The 17,372-nt window shown below is 50.1% G+C and overlaps 1 protein-coding gene across 1 annotated transcript in view; it reads left to right on the forward strand.

Annotated features, from left to right (window-relative positions):
- Positions 1–17,372, forward strand: part of TOGARAM2 (TOG array regulator of axonemal microtubules 2) — an 87,941-nt gene that overhangs the window by 4,553 nt on the left and 66,016 nt on the right. The window contains exons 2-3 of the mRNA XM_049904144.1: positions 10,854–10,992; positions 15,235–15,516. Of these exons, the coding sequence (XP_049760101.1) occupies positions 10,965–10,992; positions 15,235–15,516 (310 nt within the window). The 5' untranslated portion in view covers positions 10,854–10,964. The remainder of the gene's footprint in view (positions 1–10,853; positions 10,993–15,234; positions 15,517–17,372) is intronic.

Genomic DNA, 17,372 nt, shown 5'->3' on the forward strand with positions numbered 1-17,372 from the left:
ACCGGTTAGTATAGTGACTTCCTGTGAAATAGAAAATGGCGCCTCTTTCTCAAGACACTGTGTTCACCATAAAATGGCTGCAATAATGGACAAATCGCAGAATCTGCAGTGTGAATGGCGCCCCCTTAATTGTGATGCCTCTGTGCAGTGCACAGCCTGGATAATCAAACCTGGCAGGCCGGCGTGTCACCTACCTTCACTGTTTTTCAGACGTAGCTTAAACAAAACTTTCTCTTACATACAGGCTTCCACATATCTTCTAGTCCAATGAGTTTCTGTGAGGGGTAGGGGGGCTGTTTCAAATGCCACATCCCTGGACATACATGCACCAATCCCCCTCCTCTTCCTCTCCCGCCCGTCTCCCCAGACACACACACACACACTGAGCTACTTAATGCAGGTGGAAGGCCACATCCCTCACCTGTGTTGACCATAAGAACAGTCGAGAAGCACAGCTTTGGGCTCTTGGCCACAAGCCCCACCCTTTCCTGGAAGGTCGTTAAAATGTAGGTGTTAACCACCTCCTTAGCAGACTGCCTGTCCTGTTAAGAAGGGACATTTTGGAGTGCTTCCCAGCAAGGTGGTGCTTGAGCTGTCCCAGACTACCTGCTGCCTCCTGCTCACCCCAGAAAACTTAGGAAATGGAGGAACACCCTGCCCCACGAGGCAGCACCTCTGTTTTGTTCCTCAGTCTCAGCCAGGCCTGTGTAGCTTCATGCCCCAAAGACATTCAAAAAGGGACGTTATTTTTTCCTAGCCTGAACATCTGAACACAGCGAAACAGTTACTAAACAAGCAATACATTAGTAGCCACTGTTTACTGAACACTTGTTAGACGCAGCATTAACTTTTCTTGTTTTATTGCATACTCTCAATAACCTCGTGAAATAAATATTATCTTCACCATTTTGCAGTTAAACTGAGGCTCAGAGTGTAGCAATGTGCCGGAGGTCACATAGCTAGTAGGTAATATATTTTAAGCCAGGTTTGTAGACTCCTAAGTGTACACTCTGAAATATTATGTTCTACCACCTCCCACAGCAGAGAGAACATCAGCCCTGAGTCCAAATTCTGGCTCTTAGTAGCTCTGTGACCTTGAGCTAGTTACTTAACATCTCTGAGCCTCAACCTTCTTATATATAAATTGAGGAAAATATCTAAGGAGCACTGGTGGTGCTTTGGCTAAGTCCTCAGCTGCTAACCAAAAGGTCAAGGTTTGAACCCACCAGTGGCTCTGCTGGAGAAAGACCTGGCCATCTGTTTCCATAAAGATTATGGCCTAGGAAACCCTATGGGGTAGTTCTACTCTGTCCTATAGGGTCACTATGAGTCACAATGGACTCTACAGCACACAACAACAACATTATCTATCTCGTTGCCCTATTCCAAAAATTAAATGGTGTAATATTTGGAAATATCTAGCGCAGTACCTGGCATATAGCAGCGTGTAACTAACACTCAGTTTCCTCTCAACAGGACTATCTGTGAAGATGTGCTGTACTTTTGAAATCATTCATTCATGCTACAAACATTTTTTGAGTTATACTGTGTGCCAGGTACTGTGTTTGGCACTTTATCCGTATTTCTTTACATTCCCACGGGCTGCTACTGACCTGTGCCTCATGTCGTCTGAGGCAGAGGGACTACAGAGCATGAACCTCACCTGATACCATGAGGGCAGAGGAGACGGCATTTGTAGCCAGTGGGGGTGGCAGAGCTGGTGAAGGGGGCCCAGGAAAGGGGCAGTTGTGGCGATGGGGCTTCTCCTCTGTGACCTCCATCCCCACAGGGCCTTCCTGCTGGTCCATGTGCCTGTCATGGCTGGAGCCAGGAGTCTAAGCCAGGCCCCTAGTGCCCCGTGCAGTAGGATCTGGTGGGTGCAGGCATCCATTGTGGGTGGAGGTGAGCCTTTATCTGGGAGATGAGGGTCACTGTGGAAATCAGCCTGCCACAGGCTAGGGAAGGTGGAGGCACCTGGCTGGGGGTGAGGGTGGGGAAGGGGTAGACTAGTTTGGCTTTTCGGAATCAGAATGCACCCTGTGAGACTATTCCAGAACATCACTGCTCGCCTGAGTCCATCCGCTCATGCTCAGCAGTCTTACCTCCCCTTCACTGACAGTATCTAGGCCTCCCACCTGACCATTCTAACCTCCTTCTCTCTTTGCACTGCCTGGCCTGTTTTCCAGTCTCTCAGGACCTGGTGCCCCCTCCTGCGCAGGGCAAATTCCCTCCTGAGCCTGTGCCCTCTCCCTGTCCACTATACTCTGGGGTCTTGTTCCATCAGCTGTCCTTCCTCCCCCACTTCCTCAGCCTTTCCCTTCTACCGGCTCCTTTTCCTCCTTCTGTGAATATGCTCTAGTAGTTCCTATCCTTGAAAAAACAGAGAACAAACAAAACACCAAAATTTAATTTACTCTTCATTTCCCTTCAGCTACCACCCTATCTCTCTCCTCTCTTCCTTAGTCAAGATATCCAAAGAATTGTCTGGTTTCCATTTCTTTACCTTCCCAGCACTCCTCAGTCCACAGCGGCCTTCTGTGCTCCCATCGCTCCCCCAACCACACAGAAATGGTTCTCCCTAACCTCCTGGATGATTGATTTCCTCATAGTCAAATCCAAGCGTCTTCCTCAGTCCTTACTCCTGTCAACCTGTTTGCTGAGTTGACATTCTGCACACTTGGCTTTCCTGACACCACACTCCCTGGGTTTTCTCTGGCTTCCCTGTCTGTCCTGGCTCTGCCTCCCTTATGGCTGCCCCTTCCTCTGCCCACCTCTGCCCAGTGCTGTTGTTCTCTGGGCCCTCCTTAGCTCTGGGTTCTCTCTCATGGCCAGGTCTTCTTAGATGATGGCATTTACTCTTGTGGTTTCAACTGCCATCTGAGTATTGGCATAATATTTGAAAACACCGAGACTATCCTATTGGATTTCCAAGCCTATAACTCTAGCCTACACCTCTGTTCCTGGAACCTTCTGGACAGCTCCACCTGGGTGTTCTGGAGGAGTCACAGACCAACCTGCTGTACCCAGCACTCAGTGTCTTTCTGTGTTTGCCCTTTCAGTTAAAGGCATCTCATCTTTCAGCCCACCATGTCAGAACCTAGGAGCCAATATACACTCCCCTTCTCCTGATCCCTATTATCAAATCAGTCTCCAAATCCTACGGACTTGACCTCCTATTTCTCAGATCTGTGCCCTCCCCGCCCCCCGTGAACCACCACTGCCTTATATTAGACTCTTATCTTCTCTTGCTAGAATTACAAGTCTGTCCTCTGCCTGCTGCTGCTGTGATCTTTGTTAACTGCAGTAATACTAATGTCACTGTTAGTGTTGTGTGTTAGTTTATTATTATCTTCATTTTGCAGTTAAAGAAACCAGGGCTCAGAGAAGCTTAGTAACTGGTACAATGGATCACTTTTATATGGCCTTTCTCGCCATGGTCTTGTAACTCCCACCAAATGATTGGGTGGGACTGTGCAAATAAGGTGCTTGCGGCACACCAAGGGGATTGGTCAGGTTGCTAAGAATGCAAATAAGGTACCTGAAACCTATGTGGGGGGTGGTGGAATCATGCAAAACTAACCAGGGGATTGGTCAGTTTTGCCAACCCACTAGGCTTAAAAGAGAGCCAATCTCAGAGCAGAGGGAGACCTCACCACCACCAAGAAGAGATGGGAGTAGAGCATGCCCTTTAGACCCAGGGTGTCTGGGCTGAGAACCTCCTAGACCCAGGACGCAGAGAGAGAGAGAGATTGAGAGAGAGAGAGAGATTGAGAGAGAGAGAGAGAGATTGAGAGAGCTGTAACACCGGAGATGCAAGACAGCAAGAAGCAGCAGGAGAGAAATGGCAGCAGGAGAACCAGGAGGAGGAGGCCAGCGTGAGATAGTGCAGTGGGCTTCCGGGCCCATGCAGCAAGGCAGTTACAGTGGGTATGCTGACCTATGGAGTGAGATAGCTGAGCACCTTCGGGCAGAAGTGTTCCTGGAGGAGTGGGTTGCCTCTGGGCACTTGTTAGTGGAGCTAGGCTTGCTGATCCACAGAGCAAGAAAGCTGAGCACCTTCGGGTTAAGGCTTATTGGTGGAGTGGGGCGCCTCTGGGTACTTACTGGCAGAGCTAAAGAACTTTGTAACATTTGACAGAGCAGAGCAGAGGTCAGGCAGAGGGGCAGATGGGCAAGAGGCCAAGGGCCAGAAACAGGCCTGCCTGAGGGCATGACCGAGGAGAGGCTGTCCTGATTGAAGAACTGTATCCTGAGTTGTTCCTGATCCTGAATTGTAACCTGTTACTTCCCTAATAAACCCCATAGCTGTGAGAATGGTCTGTGAGTTCTGTGTGGCCATTGCAATGAATTATCGAACCCAACAGAGAAGTAGAGAGTGCTGTGAGGGGGCGGCTGTTGTCAGAATTGGTAAGAAAGTTGGAGGATGGAGGTATGTCTCACCTCTGCCTCACAGGAGTCAGCCTTGAGCTGTTGGTGCTGATAATGATTCTCACCCCCTTGTGAAGTTAGAGGAGGTCAGACAACCCTGCACCATACCTTTCCTGTGGTTACACAGCTAGCAGGTGCTGGAATTTAATCTTATTCACCTTTGTATCCTGGTACCTAGCACAAGGCCTGGCACATAGTAGGTGCTGATATAAATTGACTCAATGAAAGAGGAAATCTCAGACATTTAATGATAGACGGAACTCTGGAGGTCAGAGTCCAAGAGGTCACCTGAGAACATACAGAGTTTTCCCTGGAGGTCTATGGAATAGGCTGCCTCTTGTGAGGGGAGTGGAGGTGGGTGGAGGGATGAGGTGGGTGTGTACAATGAGCAGAGAGGCAGGTGGCTGACACTTCATCCTCAGAGAGATAGTTCAGGGCATAGGAAGAAGTGTTCTATCCAACTATGCCAATAACTAGTGCACATCTTGGTTAAGTGGCTTATTTCCTTGTGCCCAGTCCAGAGGCTGGGCTAGTGGCTTCTAAGTTTTGGCATTAAAATTCTGTCAGGGGCCCTCCTTCCCTAGGAAGTCCCTCCCAGACCCCAGTTGAGAGGTCTGCATGAAAACACAGGCCAGATAATGCCATTCCCTTCCTTGAGAAGTCTTTGGAGTTCCTTTTGCCTGCAGCACAAGCCCAGCCTTTTTACAGAACATTTTGTTTCTGTAATGGTCCTCACCCACCTTCCCAGGCGTAGGCCCACTTGTCAGGCCCCAAATTCACAGGCATTCAGGAACATTTTGGACAGTGAGGTGTGGGACAAGAAGGTGCCTAGATCAGAAGCCTCTCTTCAGAGGGTGAATATTTCAACAGGGGACATACTTTTGGGTTAAAAAATTAGGTTTGTAAACTCATCTTTCCCCTCAACCTGGGCCACTCCCTTTCTCTATTTGTCTTGGCATGGGCACTATTGTCCCCTCCAAATGCTTCTGAGGAGATGAGAACTCTGCCTTCCTGGAACTGATGTCCCTCAGAGGTCTCCAGAAGGAGAAGCGGTAGTGTCATTGCCATGTCAAGAGAGGCTTTGGGTATGGCAGCTATTGGGAAGGTAGGCAGGTGGAGCCGGATCTCAGAATTGTGGGCTCATCTTCTCCCTCCCCTCCCTACTCTCTGTTCTCTGACCCCTCCTCCCTCCAGGAAGCTCTAACCTAACCTTTCTGTCTGAGGCTGTTCTCTACGGAAAGATTTTCTGCCCAGCTACCTTGGCAGGGAGGTGGGTGCTGGCTTCCTGTGGGCTGTGCAAGGTTACAGGATGGTTGGAATTTTGTCCTTGGGGCTGACATTCTTTACTGGGCCGGTCCTAGCTTTTGTTTCTTTTCCACTTGAAACTTGAGTCCCTTCTCTTGCCTTTCTTCATTCCTGTGGCATTGGTCACCATGGAACCTCTGTAGTCATGGCTCTTGATGGAAGAACTAGACAATGATTACTTACCTTGGGCCACCCCATTTGCTGAGTTGGAAAACCAAGGCTGACAGTGGAGGAGCCAGCATCTTGGGCAATCTAGAGTACCAGACAGTGAGGACAGAACACTGGTCACCAGAGTCCATGGGCTTGGTGGGCCTTTAGGTCAGGGCCGTTCTGATACGGGAGAGTAACCCCTCAGTGCCCAGTGCAGTGCTGGCTGCAAACAGGGCTCCATGAAGTGTGCCCTGGGGTTCTGGCAGTAAGTAAGTGTCCATGCTGAATCCCAAAACTTTGTCCACATTTGTGCATAAATTGGGTCTTTAAATTAGACATGGGTCTTTAAATTTCCCTGAGCTTAAGTGATTTTCTGGGGAGGTACCACCTGTTGCTCCTCCATAAAAGCTGATTATTTGTTCATAAGCAGCTTTGGCCCCCTCTCCCTGGGAAGTAGCCTATGATATCCTGCACCCCAGATCCTGTACTGCAGATCCTAGGGGCCTGAAGGGCCAAAGGTGCAGACCCACGCAGGGGTGGGCCTGAAGGGGCTCTGCCTGATGGGATCCGTTGGCAAGCTATGGAAAGCTGTTGTTGTTAGATGCGGTCAAGTTGGCTCTGACTCAGAGCGACCCTATGTACAAAAGAACAAAACACTGTCCTGTCCCGTGCCATCCTTACAATCGTTGAGCCCATTGTTGCAGCCACTGTGTCAATCCATCTCACTGAGGTCTTATTCTTTTTTGGTGACCCTCTGCTTTACCAAGCATGATGTCCTTCTCCAGGAACTGATCCCTCCTGATAACATGTCCAAAGTACATGAGACAAAGCCTCACCATCCTTGCTTTTAAGGAGCATTCTGGCTGAAATTCTACCAGGAGAGATTTGTTCATTCTTCTGGGAGTCCATGGTGTCTTCAGTATTCTTTGTTGATGAAGCTATAGAGTGGCCATTAGGTTTTCTAACTGTACTGCTGGTGTCCCTTAGGACATGGAGGGAAGGGGCTCACTTGGCCTGTTGCCATTCTGACTGCCGAAGGGGTTGGGGGCAGCCTTGTTCAGAGGCCTTTGCAGTAGAGGTGGATGCTGAACCTGCTGTCTAGACACTCTGGCAGCTCCAAGCCTTCTTTTTAGCCTCATAGACAGTGGTCACTTTGGGGAAAGTGAGGCAGCAGTAATCACTTTGATAGCATAAAGTGAGACCTATGGCTGAGATCTACTATTACATGAATCTGAACTATACTTCAGTGGTTCTCAGTCTTGTTGAACATCAAAATCATGTAGGAGTTAAAAACAAACAAAAATCTGGATCCCTGTGGCCTGCTTCCTACCAGTAAACAGTTGCCATTGACACTCATGACAACCCCATGTGTGTCAGAGTAGAACTATCCTCTGTAGGATTTTTTGGAAACAGATCACCAGGCCTTTCCTCTAAGACACCTCTGGGTGGACTTGAACCACCAACCTTTCATTTAGCAGCTGTGTGTGTTAACCATTTGCACCATTCAGGGGCTCCATGGCCTTCTCCCCAAACAAACAAACAAAAACCAAATCTGTTGCCGTTGAATCAATTCTGACTCACAGCGACCCCATGGGATAGAGTAGAATTGTCCCACGGTGTTTCCAAAGAGCGGCTGGTGGATTCGAACTGCCGACGTTTTGGTTAGCAGCTGAGCTCTTAAGCACTGTGCCACCAAGGCTCCAGCCTGCACCCTAGAAAACCCTAATTTGGTAGGTCCGGGTAGGGCCTTGGAATTTGCCATTTTAATTAGTTCCCAGATGATTCTGATCCACAGCAAGGTTGAGACAATGTTGTTGGTGTTGTTACGTGCCGTCGAGTCGGTTCTGACTCATAGCCATCCTTTGTACAACAGAACAAGACGCTGCCTGGTCCTGCGCCATGCCCACAATCGTTCTTATGCTTGAGCCCATTGTAGCAGCTGCTGTGTTAATCCATCTCACTGAGCGTCTTCCTCTTTTTCATTGACCCTGTACTCTACCAAGTATGATGTCCTTCTCCAGGGACTGATCTTTCCTGACAACATCTCCAAAGTATATTTGACGTAGTCTCATCATCCTTGCTTCTAAGAAGCATTCTGGTTATACTTCCAAGACAAATTTGTTCATTATTTTGGCACTCCATGGTATATTCAATATTCTTTGCCAACACAATTCAAGACATCAATTCTTCTTCTGTCTTCCTCATTCGTTGTCCAGCTTATGATGCGATTGAAAATACCATGACTTGAGTCAGGCAAACCTTAGTCTTCAAGGTGACATCTTTGCTTTTCAACACTTTAAAGAAGTCTTTTGCAGCGAATTTGCCCAAATGCAATGGGTCTTTTGATTTCTTGACTGCTTGCTTCCATGGGTGCTGATTGTGGATCCAAGTAAAATGAAATCCTTGACAGCTTCAATCTTTTCTCCCTTTATCGTGATGTTGCTTGTTGGTCCAGATGAGAGGATTTTTGTTTTCTTTATGTTGAGGTGTAATCCATACTGAAGGCTGTGGTCCTTGATCTTCATCAGTAAGTGCTTCAAGTCCTCTTTACTTTCAGCAAGCAAGGTTGTGTCATCTGCATAAAGCAGGTTGTTAATGAGTCTTCAACCAATCTTGATGCCATGTTCTTCTTCATATAGTCCAACTTCTCAGATTATTTGCTCAGCATACAGATTGAGTAGGTATGATGAAAGGATACAACCCTGATGCACCCCTTTCCTGACTTTAAACCATCCCCTTGTTCTGTCTGAACAGCTGCCTCTTGATCTATGTACAGGCTCCTCATGAGCACAATTAAGTGCTCTGGAACTCCCAGTCTTTGCAATGAGACCAAGGGCTGTGGCTATATATTTCTTTTCTACATACAATTTGCATAGTCTGTGCTCTGGTTAGAGATATGGTTAGTAGGAGTCTGTGGGGCCTGTAACTCTCTCTGGCCCCAAACTTCTGGACTCCAGCTTTCTTGCTTTAATTCAGCTGTGGAAGGTCTGTTTCAGCCTGGCATACTCTTGCTGGGCTCTGGCAATCTCTTGAGTCTCCTCCCTGGCCCCCTGGGGCACTGGGCTGGGTTTTGGTGCCTTTGGAATGGAATCTTCCCCCGCCTTGCTCGGGAGGAATACTGTGTCTCACAGACATTCATGGCTGTTTTTCACAACCATGTGGCTGAATCATTCTTATTTCAGTAGCCACTAGACAGGGAGTTGCCTTCTCTCCTGGTTGTGAGGAAAATTCTCCTCAGTCAGCAGTCCTTAGCTGTGAGACCAGAAGAGGACGGAGCTGAGCCTGGGGTGGCTGGGCTGGGCTGGGACCTCTGTTTGGCCAGAGTGGTTGCTAGGAGCTGCTCTGCCTTCTGGGACCTGGTTAGGGCCAGTGGCAGGCTGGCTTCCAGATGGAGGCCAAGTTTTCTCAATTCCTGAGTTGGGACTTGTTGGTCAGCGAAAGGGGCTTGGTAGTGGATCTTGCCAGATGATATCTCAAGGAAGCAACCTTCCGGAGTAGAAGTGGGGAGATGTGAGCTTTAACCTGATTTTATCCCTGAACAGCTCTGGTCATTCACCTCCCTCGCCTGTCAGGGTGAAAATGGACCAGCATTTCATCAAAATATTAATAAAATTGTGTGATGTCATAGTTTGTCATGTGGAAAGAAAATGAAGTTAGGTCAAGGGCCAGAGCTGATGACTGGCCCGCAAGGCTGAAAGGAGGCTGGGAAGAGGCTTGAAGTGGTCCAGCGGTCAGCCACAGGGCCGTGAGACACGGAGAGGGTTAGAAGCTTGGCGTGTTCAATGTAGAGAGAATGAGGGCCAAGGACTTCAGGCAGAGACAGCTACTTTCTGGAAAAAAAAAAAACTGGAAAGCTGGTTTCTGGGGAGATCCCAGTGAACACCTGAGTGATAAGTGGAAGCACCAAGCGCAACCCTCATCGTGAGCTTTCAGTGAGCCTGGCAGAGTAATGTTTTTTTTTTTTTTTAAATTATTATTGTTATTTTGTTGTGAAAATGAATACACACAAAACACTCGGCAATTCAACATTTTCTACATGTACAATTCGGTGACATTGATTACATTCTTCATGTTGTGCAACCGTTCTCACTATTCTTTCCCAAGTCATTCTGCTAGTGTTACCATAAACTCAGCGTCCTCCAAGCCCAAACTCCCCCGTTCCCTCTGCCTCCCACCCCTGACAACCACTAATAATCTTTGGTTTCTATATATTTGCTTATTTCGCATAAGTGAGATTATACAGTGTCCTTTTGCAACTGACTTATTTCACTCACTATATTTTCAAGGTTCACCTGTGTTGTGGCTTGCACCAGGACTTCATTTCTCTCCATGGCTGAGTAGTATTTCACAGTAGTATTTCATCTGTTGGTGAGCGTTTCACCTGAGAGTAATTGGCTTTGAAGAAAACAGAAGCTGAAGGAGAAACAAAATATCAGACTCTGCCTTGGAGAATTCCACCTTCCCCGAGACCCTAGAGGTGTCCATGTCCAAACGCCAAGTGAAGACAGGTTGATTGGTTCCTTTGACGCCGTCCTAATGAGCTCTCCCACAGAGACAAGCAGGCTGGTACGTAGACACTCTGAAGCATTTGAGAGAGTGAAAATGTCAGAAAAAGAAGTGTCAGTAGGTCCAGTGGCAGATTATGAGAATGTTTTAGCTCCTGGCAGGCATGCTGTGAAGCAGTTCATAAACCAAAAAAAACCCAACTCAGTTGCTGTCGAGTAGACTCCCACTCATGGCTACCCCATGTGTGTCAGAGTAGAACTGTGCTCCACAGGGTTTCCAGTGGCTGATGTTTTGGAAGTGGATCACCAAGCCTTTCTTCTGAGGTGCCTCTGGGTGGGCTCACGCCAACCTTTTGGTTATCATTCAAGTGCTCAACCATTTGCACCAACCAGGGTTGTCAGTGAAGCAGTTTAGAAAGTGTTTCTTTGTTTTTACTGAAGTCTGTCTACTCCGCTCCACCACAGGTCCCTGGATGTTCCAGGTTGGACCCCTCTCGACCCCTGAGGACTGTACTCCCAGACCAGTAAGGAGCTGCTGCCTCTGGACCACCTCCCAGGCACCTTCTCCACCTGGGCATGGGCACACGCGATGATGTCCCCCCAGGTAAGGGGCACCTAGGGAGGCCTGTTCCTGGTGCTTCCCAGGCTGGGAGTGGGATGGGCCATGGGAGCTAGGGTCTTCTCAGCTGTTCCCAGGGACTATGCTCTGTCTGGGAGTTTTGTCAGGTGGCTGTGCCTGCCTAACTTGGTCCAGCTCTCCTGCTGAGTGTGGTGTCTGGGTAGCTTCCTGGCCTGCAGAGGGGCCCAGAGCATTCCAGGGACTTATGCTGAGCTTGGTCTCCAGTGGCTGAGGGGCTGACACATTTCTGTGGTTGGAGTCTGTGTGTGGGTAGAGGATGTGGGGCTGAGACCTCAGGGAGGGCTGGATGAGCCCTTTTACTTAGCTGGTCAGGCAGAACAATGGGAACAGTGTATAGCAGACTAGCATCAGGAAACGGGGTTCTAGGCCTGGCTCTGCTACTTGGGGGTCAGTTGTGTGACCATAGACCTCTGGAAAGTGAGGGGTCAGTCCTGCCCTGGAGGAAATGGGTTGCTTGTGAGGGGTTAAAGCAGGGGCCAGATGACCATTTGGAAGGACTGTAGAGAACCACAGAATGCCTGAAAGCAGGGCCTCTCAGGAAACAATATCAGGATACCCTGGACGGAACCCTCTGGGGCTTTGATGTATTAATATGAAAACAAAACAACTGCATAATTTAGTGCTAAATCAGATACTGCTCGATATTAGGGAAGTGCTGAAGGCTTAAGGAAAATCTACAAATCTAGATAGAAAATGAAGATGTTATTCATTAATATGATTTTTTGTCAACATTGAAAAACAGCCTCCAATTCTTTAGGCTGCTGCTTTCTGGTGGACATAGTATGTGAAGCCCAGCTTTGTCCAACTCCTTTGTTTTACAGATTCATAGAGATTAACTTATTTCTTCAAGGTCATACAGGTGGCAGAAACAGGTCTGGAGCCCAGACTCTTGATCCCCAAAGACTTTTCAGCCTTGGGGTGGGTGCTCTGGGTTTCCACCTGTGTGGGGGCTTCTCCATATGGCTAGTAAGAGTCTCATGGAGGTTCTCAAGTTTGCTCGGGCGGGGCTAGGCCAGGAGGGTGTAGGACCAAGGGCTCAGCTCACACATCTTTTTAAAGCACCTACTGGGTGTCAGGTAACCAGTTGTCATTGAGTGGCCTTTGACTCATGGTGACTGCATGTGCGTCAGAGTAGAGCTGTGCTCCACAGGGTTTTCAGTGATTGATTTTTCAGAAGTAGATTGCTAGGCCTTTCTTCCAAGGCACCTCTGGATAGACTCGAACCACTCATCTTTCAGTTAGCAGCTGAGTGTTATTAACCATTTGCACTACCCAGGGACTATGATACTAAAATAAACAAGACCTGGTCCCTGCCCCGAGGATGCCACAGGGCAGGGCAGGAGATAGATGTATGGAGAGGTGAGTGTAAAACGGGCACCTCCATCTGACACCTTAGTTTGGGGTGTAAAACAAGGTGCCTGAGGTGCTGTGGGAGCAGGGAGGCCAGGGAAAACTTTTGAAAGGAACGGATGCCTCAGGGCAGCCCTTTGCTGTTCCCAGTGGATCCTTGCTTCTTGTTGAGTTCTCAGACCAGTGATGCTTCCTCTGGGAAGCTTTTCCTGTCCCTGCCCTTGGCTTGGGTAGCTGCTCTGCTGTTCAGGCTCACAGTCCTTCCTCCCCCCAGCATTATTGCCTGATAATCATCACCCTCCCCAGCTGACTGCAGGCCCCACTGCGGGCAAGGACTAAGTCAGCCTGGCCACTGTCGTGTCATCAGGGCTTAGCACCTCCCTGCACAGAGTGAGCCCTCAATCAATGCCTGCCAGTGGCTGGCTGGGGGAGGCTGAGATGATAAGAGGACAGGTGTTCACGCGGTGCTTGAGGAATTCCAAGGGAGGGGAGATTTGCAGATGACCTGATGTTCTTCCCTGCAGGCGCGGGGTGGCGGTGCGGGGGTCAGGCAGAAGATGCAGGTTCAGGGAAGTTCCACATGTGGGTGATCACTGAAGGCATGGCAGTGAGCAGGTGGCCCGTGAGAGCAGCTAGCGTGATATGTGTGGCGGACGGAGGCCAGGATGCCAGGGCTCAGGGTGGTTGGTTGGTGGAGAAGGGGAGCCTACGGAGGAGACAGAGGAGGCATGGTCAGAGGGTTGGGGCAGAGCCAGGAGGGCAAAGGCAAGCTGAGTGTGAGCAAAGAGGGAGCAGCTAGCCTGAGAGGACTGGGAAGACAAGCGTGTGGGGAATGCAGTGGAGACCGTGGGTATCCGGGCTGTCTGGGCTCAGGTGGCAGGCCCGCTATGAGGACCAGTCTGATTTGGGGGGACAGGTTGCATGCCTTTAGACTTTTTTGGTTAGGGGCTGTGATGGGTGGAGCCTCCCCTAGTTGCAGGTGCTCAGGGGCATGACACCTGTGGTCTGTTTGCTCCCTGCCCTGGTCTCAGAGGACTCTAAGATGCTGCTCTCCTTATGGTCTGTCCCCAGCCAAGGCTCTGGCTTCGGTGGCCGTGTACTATGAAAGTGTCCCTCGAACTAGTGCTGGGCTGCCTGCGCTCCCGAGTGGCAGCATGAGTTCCAGGCTTCAGGCCTATGAAGAAGGTGAAATGCGCCAACCTGGCCAAGCCAAGAGGTGCCCTGGGTGGCCTCTAGGGGGACTTTGGCCAAAGAATGGGAGGTCCACCTAGCAGCTGCCCTGTCAGGGCCACTGACTCAGGGCAGATTGGAGATCTGGAAAGGAGTGTGCTTAGATGCCTGGCCGTGTTCCAAGGCGACCTGCAGATAGATGCTAGCTTTACTGTGGCCCCTGCTGAAAATGCTCTTTAGTTTTAGGTAGGTTCTTTCAATTCTGCACCTCAGGGGATGGAGGTGTATTGAGGGGGGTGTGCAGGAATACGGAGATGGGCATTTGTGCAAGCATCCTGCCCGTGGTCTGCTGCCCCTTGAGGCCCCTCGCCTTAGGAACTGGGAGGCAGTCAACACCCTGGGTGGAGTTGGGGAAGTGGGCACATCCAGTGTGCCAGCTCTTGCTGTGGTGGTGATTTTCATGACGTGAAACTTAGCTTCTCTGCCAGTTCCTACTTGGTGACTTTCCACTCTAGCCTCCAGCTGCGAGCTGTCCTCTGCCCACAGTGTCTGGGTGGAGAAGCGAATGCTCCAATTAATCACCCTCATCCGTGATGGGGCACAGCTTTCAGGCCAGCTCCCACACACCAGGGGCTGGCTCAGAGTTGGGCTGCGCTTGGTCTGGGGGCCCAGTCCCAGTCCAGTACCTGTGCGCCGGGTAGCAGGTCTGTGGCATCAAAGGCCTCCTTGAGGCTGCGGGTGGAACAGTGATTCTGCAAGCCGGTCTGCCTGTCTGTGCTTCCCCTGCGCCTCCATGTTCAGGGCTCCTTCAAGGCCCAGATCAAAGGCCACCACTTCATGCGTGTTTTCCAGACCAGCCTCTCCCTCCTCTAAGTGCACAAGGCATTTTGTTCATCTCTCTCTACTGCATGTCTCACTTTTTACCTTGTGATGTTCCTATTTACAGACAGAGACCAGGCCTCACTTACATCTGTATCTCCGCTGCCCAGTTGGTATTTCAAAATTATTTGGTGCATAAAAAACCAGTTGCTGATGAGTCGGCTCGGACTCCTAGTGACATCGTGTGTGTCAGAACTGTGCTCCAAACGGGGTTCAGTGGCTGAGTTTTCTGGAGTAGATCAAAAGGCCTTTCTTCTGAGGTGCTTCTGGGTGGACTCGAATCTCCAACTTTGCTGTTAGCAGCTGAGTGCGTTAACTGTTTACACACCCAGGGGCTCCTGCTTTGCACATAGTAGGTGATTATTAAATGTTTGCTGAGTGAGCCATTGGATAAGTTTGTGTCTCCGTGTGAGCATGGAAGCACCTGGACTTCTCATTTCCATCTGGGGTTGGTACATGCCAGGTGCTCAGTCATACGGAATGCATGTGTTGGAATGCAGAGATGGATGGATGGTGGTCCCTCGGCAGGCCTGTTCATAAGCATGTCTAGCCCGTTGTCTCTGCTGTCAGAGGACTGCGTATCTGATCTCCCTTTTGTCTCCAAAATACCTCGTGGCTCAGGCCTGGTTCAGATTAGGTGCTTCATAGACACTGTCGAGTGAATGAATTGGTGAAGGAGCGCCTGAGACCTTGAGTGCTGGGGTTCACCAGGCGAGTGGCTGACTGTTCCAACCACAAAGATTTTGCCGGTGCCTGGTGCCACCCGGACACTGTGTGCCCAGCCACTCATGCCTTTGTCTCCCTCAGCCTCCCTCCAGTCTGTGCCGAATACCCTGCTGGAGAAGCCATCACAGCTCCTTAGTGGACCTGGGGATTCTGGCAGCTTCAAGCTGGATACCCCTTTGAAGGGCTGGCAGGCCAGGAATGGCCACTCCAGGGGCCTGGTGGCCCTGCCTTTGGGGCCTCCTACCTTCTCAACCCTCCCCTCGCTGGAGTCGGAGGCCAGCAGTGTGGTCCGGGACACCATCCAGATCAAGGACAAGCTCAAGAAGAGGAGGCTGTCAGAGGGCTTGGCAGCATCCTCCCGAGGTGAGCCCTGGGCCCTGCCCACCTGCCGCCTACCACCTCAAGACCAGGAACCCCAGGCCACCCGGGCATTAGGCTCAGGGGGTCGACAGGTGGCATGCTGAGATCCACTGGAGGCTGGTCTAGGGGTGCCCCGCAAGCATCCTCTCTCTCTATCCTGGGCTACCTCCTTGGACTACCTGGGCCTCAGCAGCAATCCCCAGCTGGCTTTCCCATTTCCACCCTTGCCTCCTTCTAGCATTTTCTCCAGAGGAACCCTTCTTAAACACAAATCTGATCATATTTTGTCCTCCTCTCCCACCAAATATACTTAAAAACACCCAATGATTATCCGATGCACGTGGAGTGAGATTCTAGTATTCCCATGTGCATAAGACCTTCTGTGGTTCCAGCCTCGCCTGAGTCTGCCCCCCTTGCTCTCTGGATGTCAGACACACTGGTCTTCCAGTTCCTTGAGCAGGTGGGCCTCCCTGCCTTGGCCTTTAGAGCCTGCTGTTGCTCCCACCCTCCCTTCTTTCCCCACCTGGCTAACTTGTACTCATCCTTGGGTCTCGGCCTGAAAGCCTTCTTCAGAGAGGCCTCCCTGATTCCACAATCTGCATTTGTCCATGTGATTCTCTCAAAGAAGGCCTAGGTATTTCCTCTTAGGCCCTCTCACAGTTTTCATTGGTGTATTTATTTGTGTGATTATTTGTTTAAAATCAGGATCTTGTACTTGACTGTGAGCTCCATAAGGGCAAGGACCGAGTCCTCAGTGTTAGGTGCAGTTGCTAGGCAAATTGGAGGTTCTCAAGAAATGTTTGTAGGAGAGGAGTGAAGGGCTGAATAGTGGGCACTTTATATTTCCCTCTCATCTGGGTAGTAGATAAACCAGGTAAACAGGCCAGTTCATATCTGAGTTGCTGTACCCAGTGTACAGATGGGGAAACTGAGAGCCCTGAAAGTGATCCATGACTCATCAAGACCCTCAGCAAATGCATGGGGACAGGGATCTCTGACAGCCGGAACAGGGCTGAGGCTGCCCTGCCACCCTGTGTTGGGACTGTGCTGGCTTCTCTGTGCAGTTGCTCAGGTGGGGGCCGAGGTAGCCATGCTACTGGCCTGTGACCACTCCCCTTACCTCTGTCCCCTCAACACACCAACAGTGCTGACAGCAACACACAGTGGGCAAGGGAACAGCAGGCATTCTGGGCAGGGTGGGGGTGTGCGGGGAGCAAAGCAGATACTTTGACTTGGTGGTTTTGATGCAGCCATTTTGATGTAGCTGGAGTAAAATGGCGGTTGGAAGTTAAAGTGCTAAGTTTCTCACACCCACCCCCCCAGCCGCCAACAATGTTTGCAAAGATAATTCTGAGCTCTTAGCCCATGCCTGTCCCTCTTGTCCTGTGCCTTTGTCCTAGGAATGGCATGGGGGATGCTGCCACGGGTGCACAGGTTATTAATTAAGAACTGGAAGTGTGTCTTTTAGACTATGTCAGAGCGTCCCTGTGTCAAAGCATCTGTATCCCCACATCATTAGCTGAAAAGGAAAGGGAGTAGGAGTAATTCATTGTCACCTGTCATGTCATGGGCCAGACACCTGCTTGGCATTTTAGAAACGATGTCATCGAATTGTGTGACAACTCTGTGATGCAGTCACTTTCACTTCCAGAGAGCACATGGGGGTCAGAGTAGTGACTTGTGCAGCCGCGGAGCTCTCGCATGTCAGGTCAGGATAAGCCCGCTGGTCTACATGCCTCCTCTAGAGCTGATGGTTCCCTGCCTACCCACACTGCCTCCAAATTTTAAATCAGTGACTTTGATTGGCAAATTTTGCAGGAATGAAAAAGGCACGGAGCACCGTCTGCTTGCTCACCCTA

This window comes from Elephas maximus, chromosome 12, assembly GCF_024166365.1.
Source record: "Elephas maximus indicus isolate mEleMax1 chromosome 12, mEleMax1 primary haplotype, whole genome shotgun sequence".
In the NCBI taxonomy this organism is placed as follows: Eukaryota; Metazoa; Chordata; class Mammalia; order Proboscidea; family Elephantidae; genus Elephas; species Elephas maximus.